This window comes from Bos javanicus, chromosome 8, assembly GCF_032452875.1.
Source record: "Bos javanicus breed banteng chromosome 8, ARS-OSU_banteng_1.0, whole genome shotgun sequence".
Lineage (NCBI taxonomy): Eukaryota > Metazoa > Chordata > Mammalia > Artiodactyla > Bovidae > Bos > Bos javanicus.
The window spans coordinates 30,620,378-30,635,741 of record NC_083875.1 but is presented as its reverse complement, the minus strand read 5'-3'; the positions used below and the strand labels follow the sequence as shown (position 1 = coordinate 30,635,741).

The 15,364-nt window shown below is 36.2% G+C and overlaps 1 protein-coding gene across 9 annotated transcripts in view; it reads right to left on the bottom strand.

Annotated features, from left to right (window-relative positions):
* Window positions 1-1,394: 1,394 nt before the first annotated feature.
* NFIB (nuclear factor I B) overlaps window positions 1,395-15,364 on the bottom strand; it is a 257,521-nt gene continuing 243,551 nt past the window's right edge. For 8 of the 9 annotated variants that reach the window (XM_061425270.1, XM_061425278.1, XM_061425269.1 and 5 more), the window contains one exon: window positions 1,395-7,994. In XM_061425270.1, coding sequence (XP_061281254.1) covers window positions 7,865-7,994 — 130 coding nt within the window. In that variant the 3' untranslated portion in view covers window positions 1,395-7,864. The remainder of the gene's footprint in view (window positions 7,995-15,364) is intronic. The other variant, XM_061425277.1, reaches the window with a different exon arrangement.

Here is a 15,364-nt window from a genome sequence, read left to right as displayed (position 1 = left end):
GGTCACCTGAGTGCAAATGGCCAACTCATTGGAAAAGACTCTGATGTTGTGAAAGACTGATGGCAGGGGGAGAAGCAGGCAACAGAGGATGAGATGGTTGGGTAACACCATTGACTCAATGGACATGAGTTTGAGCAAACTCTGGGAGACAGTGAAGGACAGGGAAGCCTGGCATTCTGCAGTTCAGAGGGTCGCAAAGTCAGTCATGACTGAGCAACTGAACAACTTCCTCACTACCATCTCTCTTCTATCCCCAAATCTTGATTGATGCCAACAAAGTCAAACATGTTCATAAGAGTAAAAAGTCTCTCAACAGGTAAAAATTTTACTTCAAGTATAATATTCTTAAACTATTTCCTAAGACATTTCTTAATCTTCTAAAATATGTAATCACCATCTCATGATGGAGCCTTCCAGAATTCTCCTTTTGTTTTTTCAATAGATTGTGGTCAACTGATTTCCCTGCAACTCCACCCACAGCAGTATAAACCACTATATCAGGGTGATTTGGGGAGATTAAAGAGACCTGAGCCATAAATTAGAGGTGGTGGGATCAGGCCACTGGATTTGTCTCAACAAGTCTTCAATTGGGAGGGTCAAATTCCAGGCATTTTTATTTCTTTTCAATCAAGCTTGCATTAGTTTTGATTCATTCGTGCACATTACTCAGATGGATCCCAAAACCATTTAAGCTGGTTCCTTTTCAATTAGCTGTTACTGAACTGCAGCTGACTCCATTCAGAAATGTTGTATTCAAGGAGCTTGGATCTGGGATACCGTCCTCAATTTCAGCTCGTGTCCCACCTCCCTGTGAATAAGGAACATTAACCCCCCCTTACAATGAAAAGTAGCTCTGCTCCTTGGAAATCTTAGATGCTGCTCCTTTTCAGGCACGGGGAGAAAGGAATTCTTCTTCTCCAGTAGTCACAAAACCACCAAACCCACAGCCACAGGGTGGCCCCAGGACTTACCTCCTCCTGTTGAATGTGTGTGTTTGCGGCCCTGTGGTTTTTCAGTGGAGCAGACCACAGTCCAGTCATCCTGAGCACACATTACATCTTCACCTCACTGCTGAAAGGCCTTTCCTGGTGAGTAGGGGCTGAAATTCTAGAACTGCACTTGCATTTTTACTGCCATTGTTTAGAGAGCTTGTGAAGAGTATACGTATTAGGAATTGCAAGAAGGGTTTACACAGATACACCCATGCCCAGTGCAAAACTGCAAGTACCGAACTGGAAGAGTCACCATCCCAGACGCTAAGAAATTAAACCCATGCTACAAAATTCCCAAATGGAAGGACCAAGATGCACTTCTAAAATACTACTGACCCCAAGACTGGTGCAGGAATAGTGGTGGGACAAGACGGAGGAGGAAAATAAAACATGAGGCCAGAGTCTGTAGCATAGCTCATTTTATTGTTTAAACAGTTTTTGCATAGGAAATATATCTGCTTCCAGTAATTGACTGCAGTATGAGCAGCTGCTAGCAGTATAGGCTGGATATAACAGTAACAATCACATTAAGTCAAGCTTGATTTACACCAGTTTAAAACTTGTGGCAATTGAGTTCATTTGCAACCCACAAAAAGTACCCAAAGAACGTTATCCTCCAACCGGGCATAATAAAACCTTCGCTAACATTCTGGCCCCTTCTGAGGCTGATCCCAGCGGTCTGAATGCCAGAAATTAAGTAACTGTCATATAATACATCCTACTGCTAAAGGTTTGTTACACGGAGATTGTGCATGTGCCTCTTTTTTGAAAAATTTAATTAAAACACAAGGTTCTGTAATTATGGCCCATGAGGACAAAATGCCAAAAGTTTTAAAATGGATCAACCCTGGTGTGTAGCTAGCAAGCAATAACTGACTACTCGTCACCTACAGTTGTACTAAATGTATCTAAAGAAACACACAGTCCTACAAAAGTTGTTCTCAGAGAAATATCATTGAGGTGGGGGCACCTCTTCCCAGGATGCTAAAAGTTCTATATGATATAAGCACAAATTAACAGCTTGATGAAGACATAATCTACTGCAGCTTTGAGAAGCCTATTCCTGGGATGGAGTTACCCCTCACATTCTACAATGTTGTAGAGATATTTTTTTTTTCCAAGAAAATGTCATTTGAAACATATTTACAACTGAACTCAACAGAGACTGTGAAACTGAACAGGCACTGCTCATTTGTTTGAGTTTTTTGGTAAACATTTTGCTGGTTTTTTTTTTGTTTTGTTTTGTTTGTTTCTTTCTCGTTTTGCATCAACTTTTTTCAGTCCATGCAACTTCAATGCCCTCGATGAAGAATGCATAATAAGCCATACTTCTTGAAAAAAAAAAAAAAAGACTTCCTTCTGCATAAAAAGATATATTTGCCACATCAGTCCCTGTAGCACAGTTTTCAAAACCATTCTGTCAAAAATACAGTAATACAAGACCGGCTTTAGTGTCACCAGCTCACACTGTCTTCTGTGTACATAGGCCACCATTTATTACCGGTACTGATCATGCAATAAAAGTTATCAGAGGCTGGGGCTGGCGTGCTGGTAGGCTAGTGCCACTGAAGCCTTTTCACAATCTCAACATACATTTGAATTGCAACACACAGATATTTCTAAAGAGTCTTAACTAGTGAACCCTTTTATTATTTAAAAAAAAAAAAACAAACTACTTACAACCATTGAAGAAAGAATTGCAACAACAACAACAACAAAAAGTAAAAATTGACCGTCTCCAACTTGTCCCCTTTGACTATATGAACAATGTCACCAACAGATCTGTGGCACGGACACAGTACAAAGAGTTGTCATGGCAATGAGTTTGGCTGATGCAAAGGTCATTGTGCAGGGTCAAAGGGCAAAAATCAGTGGTCCATGTTACCCCCCAACTGCAGTGCTCCACCCCACCCACACAATTTCATAAGGAATTAGAAAAAAATAGGGGAACTACCAGAAAGTGCAAAAAATGAAGAAGGCAGCTTTCAGCTCCTTCAGCATGGAGTAGAACATTCAATTTTAAGCTTTTACTATTGAACTTGAATAGCCTGCACATTAAAAAAAAAAAAAAAAGTTTTCTATAGAAACCCAATTTTTTAAAGTCCAGGAAGCATGCAGCTGGTTAATGTTAACCAAAGACCTTGACAGGAACATGTAAACTATATTGAATGTCATGCTTGGGGCCTATCTGCCAGCAATATTGTAGTTGTTTCGTTAAAAATGAATACTGTACACTGAATATGGGATAACTTTCTGCAGCCTTCATCGTTTCACACGATACATAGAGTTTGAATCTAGGTAAAGAACATATGTCCTGGTGTCACTCTGCTGAAATGTCCCTGTGCAATCTCTTTTGTTGAGTCCTTATGAAGCTACAAGTCACAAATCCAAGATTCTGCTCCCTGAGGACACGTTATGTGAGACATAGCACTGTTTTGTCATTTTCTGCCTATCCTGAATGCTCTGTGAAACAACCTTAAATACCATCACGTAACAATCACAAAAACTTTTGCTAAAGGCCGTTTATACTAATAAAAAGACAGTGGTGCTTCCGACATTCTGAAATGCTCTGAAAACCAACTTTTCCAATACTAAATACAACAAAATAACCTTCATAAAATATAACTTTTCTCCATTTACACTTTTTAAAGGATTAGTATCCTATGCTTTTCAAGCACAGGAATCTGTGAAATAACTCCTAACATGGACAGATTTTTTTTCTTTTTTAATACATAACTTAAGAGCCTGGAGAGTTTTAACTCAAGTCCAGTCTCCAAACAAGGAATATTCTTGTTTACTTTAAAAATGGAAACAACATATAGTTCCATTATAATTGTTAAAAAGTTAGCTTTACAAACATGGGAATTTTAATTTAAAAAAAAATTCTTAACAAAACTATACAGTGTACAAATTACTGTCTACAAGGTAGGCGGTTTGTGAAGAAGACCTTTCGCTCTTCTTGCTACTCGCAGCTTCACAGATTCATTCACATATTTTTTTTTAAATGGAGCTGCCCACCCGAACATTACCCCATAACTATATTGCTATAATTACGATTTTTGCCATGTCTTTATGTACAGTCTCCTTCACTGCCTTATTCTTTTCTTCTCCTTAGACAAGCCCTCAAACGCTCATGTTACTCCAGAGGAAACACTTCAGAGGCACTGTGAGGGGTGGGCTGCAAAGCAACGCAAGGAAAGTTGAACAGTGCCATGGAGCCAGGGGCTGGAGACGCCACCCCCTACTGATGCCCTTGGGTGACCTTCACCATCCTGTAGCTCTGCAATTCTGGGGAGGGGAGGGGCGTGCAAGACCTGCAAGAGGGGGGCCCTTAGTCACAAGATACTTCCTGGTAAAAAGAGAAGGAGGCCAAAATGGATTTGAGATTATATAGAGAGTAGGATCTTTTTAAAGAGTTTTATCTCAAAGGGAAGGGAGAAAAAAAATGATTTTAAAAAAAGCAACACTTGAACTAGGCTTTTGTATTCAAGAGGCAGGCAGGAATACCCACAGTGTGTAACTTATGCAGCTAGAGCTGCTCATTCACTGGCAAAAATTTTAAAAAAGAGAGCAAGTCTGCTCTTAAAAAAATACTGTGTGTCCTGTGAGGTGAATTTGTTCACCTATTAGGTTGGAGACCTGAAGAGCTTGGCTGAGATGATCTGTTTTCTACCAGGGCAAGTCATCACAAAAATGACTGAACTTACTTTTGAACTTGCACTGCCATGATCCTGCTGTGCTTTTCAGCATTGGGGCTATCAAACTGAATGGGCTAATCAAATACAATTCTCAGGCCCGTAAGCATTGTTCTAAAGTCTTCATCATTAAATGATATGCTGTGAGAACAATAGACAGTTTATTTTATTAGGCCATGGCCTGGGGGAAGGGGGTCAGGGGGCTCCTCATGGCAGCCCACCATGTGTCACTAATTCTAAAAGAGTTTCCTTCTAGTAATGAATTCCCTCAATGGAACTGGGGGGCAGTTGGGAGAAGTAAAGTAGAACCAGCCTCCATTCACCCTCTAGCCCTCCCGGGAAATCAAATCCAATATATATTTGAGGTACCATCCCTTAAAAAAAAAAAATCCCATCAGCCTCTAATGGGCTTAATTCATCCACAGGAAAATTCATTTCTTAAAATTCACTATTTCCCTTCTGCTCGGGTTCTCAGTTTAAAAGGGCAGGTAAAATGAAAACATAACAAGATTTATTTATTTATTTTTGTTGTTCTTTAAAAATTGAACTTTGATTTTAATCAAAGTTAGAAGTCCGAATACATTTAATAATAGCAACCCTCTGTTCAATCTTCTGGATATTTAAATAATATATCTTTTTTTCCAAGCGTACTACCATCCACTTGAAGTAGTGAGACACAGGTAAATCACAGACTACTGTTCACAAAATGAAATGGGGAAGAGAAGTGGTGGGGAAAGGATATGGGAGCACCCCCTCCAGCAGGATGGCAGATTTTAGAGGAGAAAGTAGACTCAGGTGTTACACCCCTAAAGTCGAAACATCTGCTAAATGTACTTCTCAACAACTATCTTTGCCAAATATGAGACAGGCTCATTCTCCACTGTGGATCCGAAACTTTCAAGAAAAACGACCACCCCCAACAACAACAACAGAAAGATAAGACCATTTGTTTTAAGCCAAGTCTGCCTCCAGGAGAACTGGTTGTGTTCACTTGTTCTTACTCGTTTGTTGTTATGAAAACCAGAAATGAGTTCAGCTTGCACCCCAGGTGGGGAGTTCGAGAGGGGGAAACCTGTGTTTAAGTTGAAGTTTGTCACAGTAGGCAGAACAGTCGCTTTGCAGCCCAGGCCCATCTCAGGGTGCACTGCTTCACAGCTACACTGTAAAGTGTTAAAAATCCTCCCACCCACCCCAGAATATATATATATGTATATTAAAAAAAATCCCCTGTCCATCTCTCAGTACACAAAAGGACCTCATCACACTGCAAAAATAGCAGTACCCACTTTGGTCAATTAAAACAAACAAACAAACAAAAAAAGCATACATTATTTTTTTTTTTAAATCTGTGTACTTACCTATATAACCAATACAGCTAAAAGCACTACCTACATAGGCAAAACTTGGTATTGCATAATTCGTATAAATTTGAAACCCCTCCCCCCAAATATTAATTGGAAGATGAAAAACATGAAAGGTTAATAGAAAAAACACCAAAATACTGAAAATATTGCTGGTCGATTACAATTTTTAAGCGGCAACTATACACAGCCATGATATGCTTTATAAATGTGAGATAAAGGTATAACTGTCTAAAAAATCCATGATGTCACACATTTTTCTTCGTCTGGAGTACAAAATATTTTGTCATAAAAATGGTAAAGATTTAAAATGATAATAAATGCAGCAAAACAAGTGTAGTGATGTCACTTTTTTGTGTTTTTTTTGTAGTTTTTTTTTTTTGTTTTTTGTTTTTTAGATTTCAAGGCAAGGCACGTAATGTGGACATTATATCTTCGTGCAAATTAGGATTACTGGAAAGAGTATTTTTAATTAAAATTTTAAGAGACATAGAGGCAAAAATGTGTCTGCCCATGCACACTACAGATCTGTCAATACAAGAAGTTTGTTGAACAAGGCTAATGTCTGAAAGCACCATGCAAGTATTCAGCACCCTGATTACATCTGTTTTCTCAAGAGTGCGTTTTTACATCCTACACCCTGGCATTCCCAGTTTGTAAACCGTAAGCTTTACCCTTGTGACATGGATTTGCCTGCCTCTTTGTCTCTAGAATGCAGATTTTACAGAACCTTTTGTACACCCTATGGGTTCTTGATGCAACCAGTAATTTTAAATAAATAAATTCTACCTCCAAGGAGGCTGCAGCTAAACCAACATAAGTGCTGTGTTTTCATTAAATTTTTTTTTTCCCTCAAGCACATGATTTGTCTTGATTTAATGCCTTTTTACTGCCCTCAAAAACTGAGGGGAAAATAAATTCGTTCAAAATTCTCTTAAATTCTTTTTAATCCCCTCAATTTAGAGTCCAAGGGCTGAAGGACTTATAATCATGATTCCCCTTTAGATATAAATTTATAAATTGCACTTGCCTCTGTTAAGTGTTTCTTTTGTGGGGAAAATATTATATTAATTTTTACTGTTGCATGCAGAGATAACACTTCACCTACAAAGAGGCATTTCTTCCATAGAGCCTTTTGTGTTCAAACTGTTTTTTTTTTTTCTTTTTTCTTTTTTCCTTTTTTTTTTCTTTTTTTCCTCTTTTTTTCTTTTTTTTTTTTTTAAGATTTCAAACTGGGTTACACACTGGAAAAGGCTGGGTTAAGGGCCAAAATTTAATAAATCTGTACTGATAACTAAAGGCTACAGAGATTTCATATATATTTCTTTTAACTTTTAGAAATCAGAGTGCTTATAAAATGGCTGGCTCATGGCTCTGTCACGCCCAGCACCTCTGATGCCGCCTCCTAGCCTTCGTTGGTGAGATAACCAGGAATAGTGATTCCATGCGTAAACAACAAGATACTAAACCAATAAAACTAGCTTATCATGCAAATATTAAGGCATCTAGAAAGTCAGTTAAAATATATTGTCATAGAGACAGAACATCTATTTCCCAGCGGACTTCATGTAACAAAGGCTACTTTGCAGGGGCTGCGAACTACCATCAGTGAAATACCATCGACCCTTTTTATGTCATTACAGTTTCAACCTTAAGGGAATTAGTGATTGTAAGTGCTGCGATTGCTGGTCTATTATCTTCTTTCTTCAGTTTCCTTCCTTTCTCCCTTTTTGTTTTGTTTGTTTTGTCCAGTCTTCCTCTTTTCCTTTTTTTAAAAAAAAATTCTTAAACTAGTGTTGTATTTCATTTTTTCCCCTCAGTTGCTTGTTTCTGCTTGAAGGAAAGGTTCTCCGATTATGTTCAAACCGTAATTTTGGACATTTGCCGGTAGGATGGGTGTCCTATTTGATACTTGGAAAGGAACCAAGCTAGCCCAGGTACCAGGACTGTCGGCAGGAAGGGGGCAGAAGAGGGGCAGGAGGGAGGGAAGAGAAAAAGAAAAAAATACGTTAAAATCTATAACAATATTAGAGACATAAATTCCATAGGCATCAAATTACTACTATAACTTTTCCAAATTAGAGTCTAATATGAGATACATGTGCTTATAAATTATACATATTATGCATATATAAACTACATGGTCTATTTCTCTTACAGATGCTAAGACTATTGTGAGGCAGAAAATATCTCAAGTAAGACTCATCCACAGGTAAACTCTAATTGACTGAGAGAGCATATTCTTCCTAAAATATTTGGTCCGTTTTGATGTAAATATAGTATGATTTTCTGTCAAGAAGAAAAGAGCAAATCTACAACAGTATCGATATACTTTGCAAGTTATATTCTGATCTTGTTTTAATTCACAACAGTTGTGATGTATTTCAGTCTTTTTACCTGCCTATATTTACCAGCCATATTGAAAATGATTCCTTTTCCCTCAAAATAAGAGAAAGTATATTTTCCAGGAAGGCTGGTGCATAATACTTAGTTTGAAGCTGACACCAGAAACCTTTTCCTCCCCGTCAGTCATGTTTCCACACCCCAGCTGCTCTGAGTTTGGGAGTTGGGAGAGGGGTGTGGGTAGAGCTCCCCAGGGAGTAAGCAGAGCAGAGTCCTGCCCGTCTCCAACTGACTCTAATTTCACCTATGCTGTATTTGGGGTTATTTAAAACAAAAAAATTTGAAAAACAGTTGTCTAATTGCTACTGGCATTAGTTCAGTTCAGTTCAGTTGCTCAATCGTGTCTGACTCTTTGCGACCCCATGACTGCAACACACCAGGCTTCCCTGTCCATCACCAGTTCCCGGAGTGTGCTACTGGCATAATCCCTCATTAAACAAATATCACATAGAGGAAAATAACACAAGACCTACATATCATAGACAACCCCATACCATACATTTCGAGTATACCTAACCAGACGCATTGTTAGTTTCAATATTCAACTTGGAGTGAATGTCAGTTAAGTAACAGCTGCACAAATAATCATGAACCAAGAAAACACCCAACTGACAATTCCATACCCAGTTTTATCATGATCTGGCATGGAAACACAACTTCAGTGTTTTAAATTTAATTGATCCTCTAAATTTAATTTACATTCTTTTCTTTATTTTTGGAAGCAAGAAGTGAGATGGATTCTACTACTGTAGCTATCAAGCTAGACATCCTCATTTTTTTCATGTTTGAATTCCAAAGGTACAAAAACCTTTATGGAATATTAACTTGAAGAAACAATTTCCCTACCCACCCACCCCCACAAAGAAAAAGCTTGGATTAAAACAAAAGAACTTGGTATGTAACTTTTTTTAATCTCATGATACTTTTAAAGAAATAATTAGGCTTATTATTACATGTCTAGGTACATACTTCTGAGTTAATATTTTAATAGGAAAAACTTCACAGTAACCTTTTATGCTCAAAGGATTTTGTGATTAGACTATGAGCTCCATAAAAACAAAGTTCATTTCTCTTTTTGTTCTCCATCTAACACAGTACTTAGTACATTATAGGTGCTCAATACTTTTTGGATAAACAAGCAAATCAATTAAATATTCCAAATCACACCCAACTATTTATTTTCTAAAAGTGTTGCTCATAATCACATAGTTTCATGAGTACATTGCAATTTGGCCCCCTATGATAAGAAAACTGGCATCTCTGGACTTAGAATGAGAGATGTTGCATATTAACAAAAATTAACTATGCAGGAGTAACCAAATAATACTTGAAACCAAAAACTGACACTAAAAAGATATGTCATCATCAGATGAAAAATCATAATTCTACAGAATAAAAAGTTGTTATTGAAACTTTTTCTAAGAGACTTAATTGTTTTCACATATTTCTTTCTTCCCACACACATCTTCAACAAGTATTTCTGCACTTTGCATCACTGATTGGGAAGAGTGTTACATGACACATTATTAAATATTTTTCCTCTACTGTCCTTCTACTGTACTTAGTTATATAGTACTACAATAGCTCTACCTCGTATCATAATTATCTGTACCTATGATTATCTTACTGACTGAAAGGTAAGATCTGTAAAGAAAATGACCTTATCAATCCTCATTACTGGCCATAGCTGATGCTAATCATTTCTTAACAAATAAATGACAAAAATGGATCTCCTTATTTTTTAACCTAAAGCATGAAGCATGTATGAAAAACAAAAAGACTAGCTCAAATGGATAATCCTTGACAGTAAAAGACAATGTCAACAACAAGTGAATCACTTTGCAAAATTAATGAGTCCCAAATTAAATGGGCTCTAGGAAGTCATTTAGAAACTACATACTTTAGGAAAATAAAGTGTATTTTAATGCTTGAAAATAGATGTGGCTCTTAAATGGAGAAGTTTACCAATTAATGGCCGAAAAGATAAAAATTCAGGGTTTAATTTGCAATAGCTTTCTTACTCAGTTCTTTAGAAAAGACATGTATTGTTACCTTTGGAAAATCCTCAATAAAAATAAATAGATGCTAGTGACTAAAAGGACTCTTGCTGCAGAGTATCTAACAAATTCAATTTAGATGTTTATTTAAACCTTTCAAACCTCCCATCCTACGTTATGACCATGTCAAAATTGCAGTGTGTGATATATTTGTCAATACTGTTTATGAGTCTTTGGGGAGAAATAAATCTCAGACATTAACACTGTGCAGACCCCATATATGAGTTTATAAGTCTCTTATTGCCAATTTGGAGGTTAAACTCAAAATTATAAGCACAGATATTTTTAGAACTTTTTGGTAGTACCATTGAAAAAAATCTGGTAAAACTAATTCAAAGATTATAATAAAGGAAAATGTTTAATCAAACAAAATAACCTAGATCATTTAATTTCAAAAAACAATGCCTCAAATTGTACAGTATTTTGGGTAAAAAGGTAACAGTGCTTTTTAAATATCAACTCTCTCTACATAAGTCAATGCCGATAATCACCAGAATGTATAAAATAAACACACTTTCATATTTATGTACATATACCAACTAGTTATATGTAAAATGCTTACTGATTTTAATTCCTAATAGAATGAAAATTATATGGAATTTAATTTTCAATCCAATAATCTGTGTCTCTATTAAGAGATAAGAATATAATTGAAAGATTTCAAAATATTCAAAGTCAAATTAAGCCTTTCAGCAGTATATCTTCAAGCACGCACATACTTGGACTTCATTAAATTTTCCATTGCCAAATCACCTTTTTTTTTAAAAGGCAAACAGAAGATGAGCATGACTGAAAGCACATCTTTAAAATATATATATACCTGCCATATTAGTAAAAGAAAAAAAAAATAATACAAGCACTTCGTGCAAAAATCAGGCACCAAAAAAAAAAAGGCCCCAAAGATTTTGACAATACCATAACACACAGCAGAATTCATGCTAATGACTCCTACTCTATATATGCTCTCAGTATGTATTGAGATATTTCGTTAAAAATGAATTAAAAGTTAAATAAAAATTCTTAAAAACAATTCAATACATCTGACCTCACGGGTAATATTTTCATATGCTTCTGGTTAAATATACGATGTGGTTGGTCCCCAGAGGGAAGAAGCAAACAAACAAATTACATTAATGGTAAGTGATGGTATGGCTTCATTTTATTCTGATCAGACTATCTCGGAAGCATTGTGTTTCTTCCCGGTATCACTCTTCAGGAGAAACAAACTGTACGGCATTACTTCGGTGAAAAAATACACCAAATTATATCATTTGAAAACAGGTAAAGGGAGACAGGCAAGACATGATAGTTGAGTTGAAAAGAAATATAGATATCTTCCACATGGTTCCAGTAGACAGAAGTAGCATAGAGGGAGAAACTTCCAGAAGATAATCATGCTGATGGCCTTCTATAAATAAGATATCATCATCTTGGGTGTTTCACACATCCTATGTCACTTAATCTTCTTAGTGAATTATCGACATTGCCATCATTATCCCCTTTTCACAGATGAGAAAGTTGAGGCTTAAACTCACCCAAAGTTACCCACCAACATCTCAGATGTGAATTAGTTCTATCTGATTCCCATGGCCGTTTAACTATTACATTGCTTCCCTGGGAAGTTAGACATTAACCAAACATTCAAAAGAACTTTTGAACACAGTTTTCTAAAGGCAAAACATATTCGCTTCAAGACACTGCTGGATTATAACCTGGCTAGTATTGCAGCGGACTTGTGCACAGAACATGTGGTTGGTCTAGGTGATCAAACAGCTCTGAAATTTGATATATCTATCTCCTTTGAAAACAAATCTAGTTGAAGTTCTATTAGAGTGAACTTATGGTGAGGATTAAGGAGGAAGAAGATACCCACTTCTTTTTAAAAATGATACACTTTTTATATATTTAAAATCCAGGACAAACTGGATAAAATTGTTAGTCTTTGCATCCAAAAGGAGTAAAGAGACAAAGAATTAAAGTGAGAACACTCCTTTGGGCAAGTCAAAAGTTGATGGTTGTGCTTTTTAAAAGTTATGCATTCTGTGACTGTGTATTCTAGGCCAAAAAGGATTAGGTTCTTAGCTTTTAACTTGGTAACAACCCAAGAACCATGGGTACAAAAAAAAAAAAAACATATATGGAATCTAAGTTGAGTAAAGAACCAAAGACACAGGCTTCCTTCAATTATTCAAATTGAAGAACGGCAAATTTCAATACGCATCTGATAATGGGCTAGGCAACCCACGTGTCAAACATGTTATAAAATACCAAAGTATCCAGTGTTCTAATACTTTTGAGGGGACTAATCATACCGCCCATTCAGATTTTGCATACTGATTTAATCCTAAAACTACCACATCTGCTTTAGAGATTGTACTCTTTCAAGAAGCTTAAAAAATATATTACAGGAATGAAGCACCGAGAACTGTATATACTCACACAGACCTAAACTGTACCAGTAGCCACATTACTTATAGATAGCAATAAAAATAAGCAATGGCCCAGAAAGCAGGAGATAATAAGTAAAATAAATACTTTCATTTAAAAGCAAGATTTGCCCTTAGTTCCACTGTTCCTGTTTTAAATACCCCCAAGAAGGAAAGTTTATTATTTCCTTGGCTAAACGTTCCTAATTTTGTTTCCATAACATCAACACATAAGTATTAGTATCTCTCCCCAAATGCACAATAAACACTTTTCCTATTAACAGCTAAAATCTGCTGGAAAAACCAATCAAGAGCAGTATAATTAAGTATCAAGTCAGAAACCATGCTGTCCTGGATGTGTGCATTTGGACTGGCAGTTTATTTCGATATAATAGAAATGCTACAGACTATGTCTTGTGAAAAAAACCCACTTAGGCCAGGGGAAGGAATATAGGAGTGGTATTTAAGTACCCATATACTTACAGATTATTAAATTATTACATAAAAATAATATATCTAAGAATTCATTCATGTATTAGAGCAAAGAAAGCAGTATTTATTAAATATACCAGTTACTAGCATTTACAGAGTGTGTCCTATTTGCCAGGCATTGATCTACGTGCTAGAGCTAATTTAAAAGTTTTCAAATCTCATTATACATCTATAAGAAAAGTATGATTATTATTCTAACTTTACAGATGAGGAAACTGAAGCTGGAAAATTGTGTCTTGCCCAACTCCTGCTGTTAGGTTGTAGAAGCCAGAATTTGAAAGCTAGCAGTGCCGTCCAACATTCTTCCCCATTACACTTCACCTCATCTCCCTCTTTTGTGAAACGTATTATTTATATTACTAAGCAAGAATTCATAATTTCCCTGAATTACACAAGAGATTTCTATTAATTAAGGTCCATATCATTTAGGCACAATGGAATTCCCTAAAAAGTATAACTTTTCAACACACAAAAAAGTGAATTTTATTTATCTAATTCAAGATGCTTTTCATCTGAGGACAACACTTGCATTTGTTGATGTATATACAGATGGTGCTGCATGTCTGTAAACTACTTGCTTGCATTCCACTTCTGATGCATAAAACCAGAAGTAAAACATACAAAGTGCTTTACACAGGTCTTGGGTTTCTTCGATTTATTTCCCCATTTTTTAAGGATCATTATTACCATTGGAATGATCCTATTTGCATGCAAGATGATTTCTAATGATTGTTACTATTTGTAATAATCTGTATTGGAAAGCTCCCTGGCTGGCTCTTACCTGAACTGCAAAGTACTCTTGTGGGCTCTCTGGGAAACACCAAATATCATAAACTGCAGGTGGCTCATGGAATTATTCTAACTGCAAGCAATAGCACTTCATAGTAATGAAAGAGAAATGTATTTGTTTCTTAACTAAGTAGGTAAATAGCTTGCTTTATTGCTACTCTTTGGGGACCAACGATTTTGGAACATAACATATCAAATCGGTAGGCCATCAAAGCTCATTAATTTATATTCAGTTGTTTCAGATGTGTTTTGTTATCACGGCATGCTGGATGACATGTTAAATTTACCATGTGTGAGTACTAGCATTTTCTAAGTGAAATAATGGTATATGCTAGTGAAATATGTTATTTAATGAACAGCACAGGGCACGAAGAGTCCTTATGTATGCAGCCACTGCAGCTAAAGGTCTAATGTGCTCATTCTAATGTCTGTACCGTTAGTAAACAGCTCTTACAAAATCCTAGACCTTTCAACAAGGTAATCAATATACTTGAGAGTAATAAAAACTTATTTCATTAAAATGTTTAGCCATAAGTAAGAAAAACACTCTTCCCCTAAACCGGCCAAATTTAAAAAACAAAACTATGTTAGATACTTTCCGTGTTTTAGAACTGAAAATGGTAGAGGATCATTATTGTAAATAAATTACAGTATACAGATGCACATGTATATAACAATTTATGTAGCTGTGGGAGGTTTCAGCCAATTAAAAATATAGAATTATCAGGCTCAAAGTAGTTATTTGATCTCCTCCCATAGAGAATCCTGTGTGTGGATTTCCCTCCTCTTTCTCTAGTCTGTATTCCTCTCTGTCCCCGGCTCCTTTTCAGGGCTATTGTTACCAGTGCTACAGCCCCCTTATTAGCATATGTGAGTCTTCAACAGCAGACAAAATTCTCTACAAAAATAGTGCCTCCAAACAGTGTCTTTCACTAGAGAAAATCACCCTAGGCATACTAAATTAAATAGAAATGTAAGTTTTACACAAAAGCAAAATGTGATCCTTTTCCAGATGCTTTTCCTTTAAAAGCAAAACTCAGTGTTATTTGCACCATTTCACCTCTAAAAGAGAATCATTTTTTTTTTGATATCAGAATTCTGAAGCATAAAATCACAAACAATTAAGGAATTGAACATGTTTTTATGTTA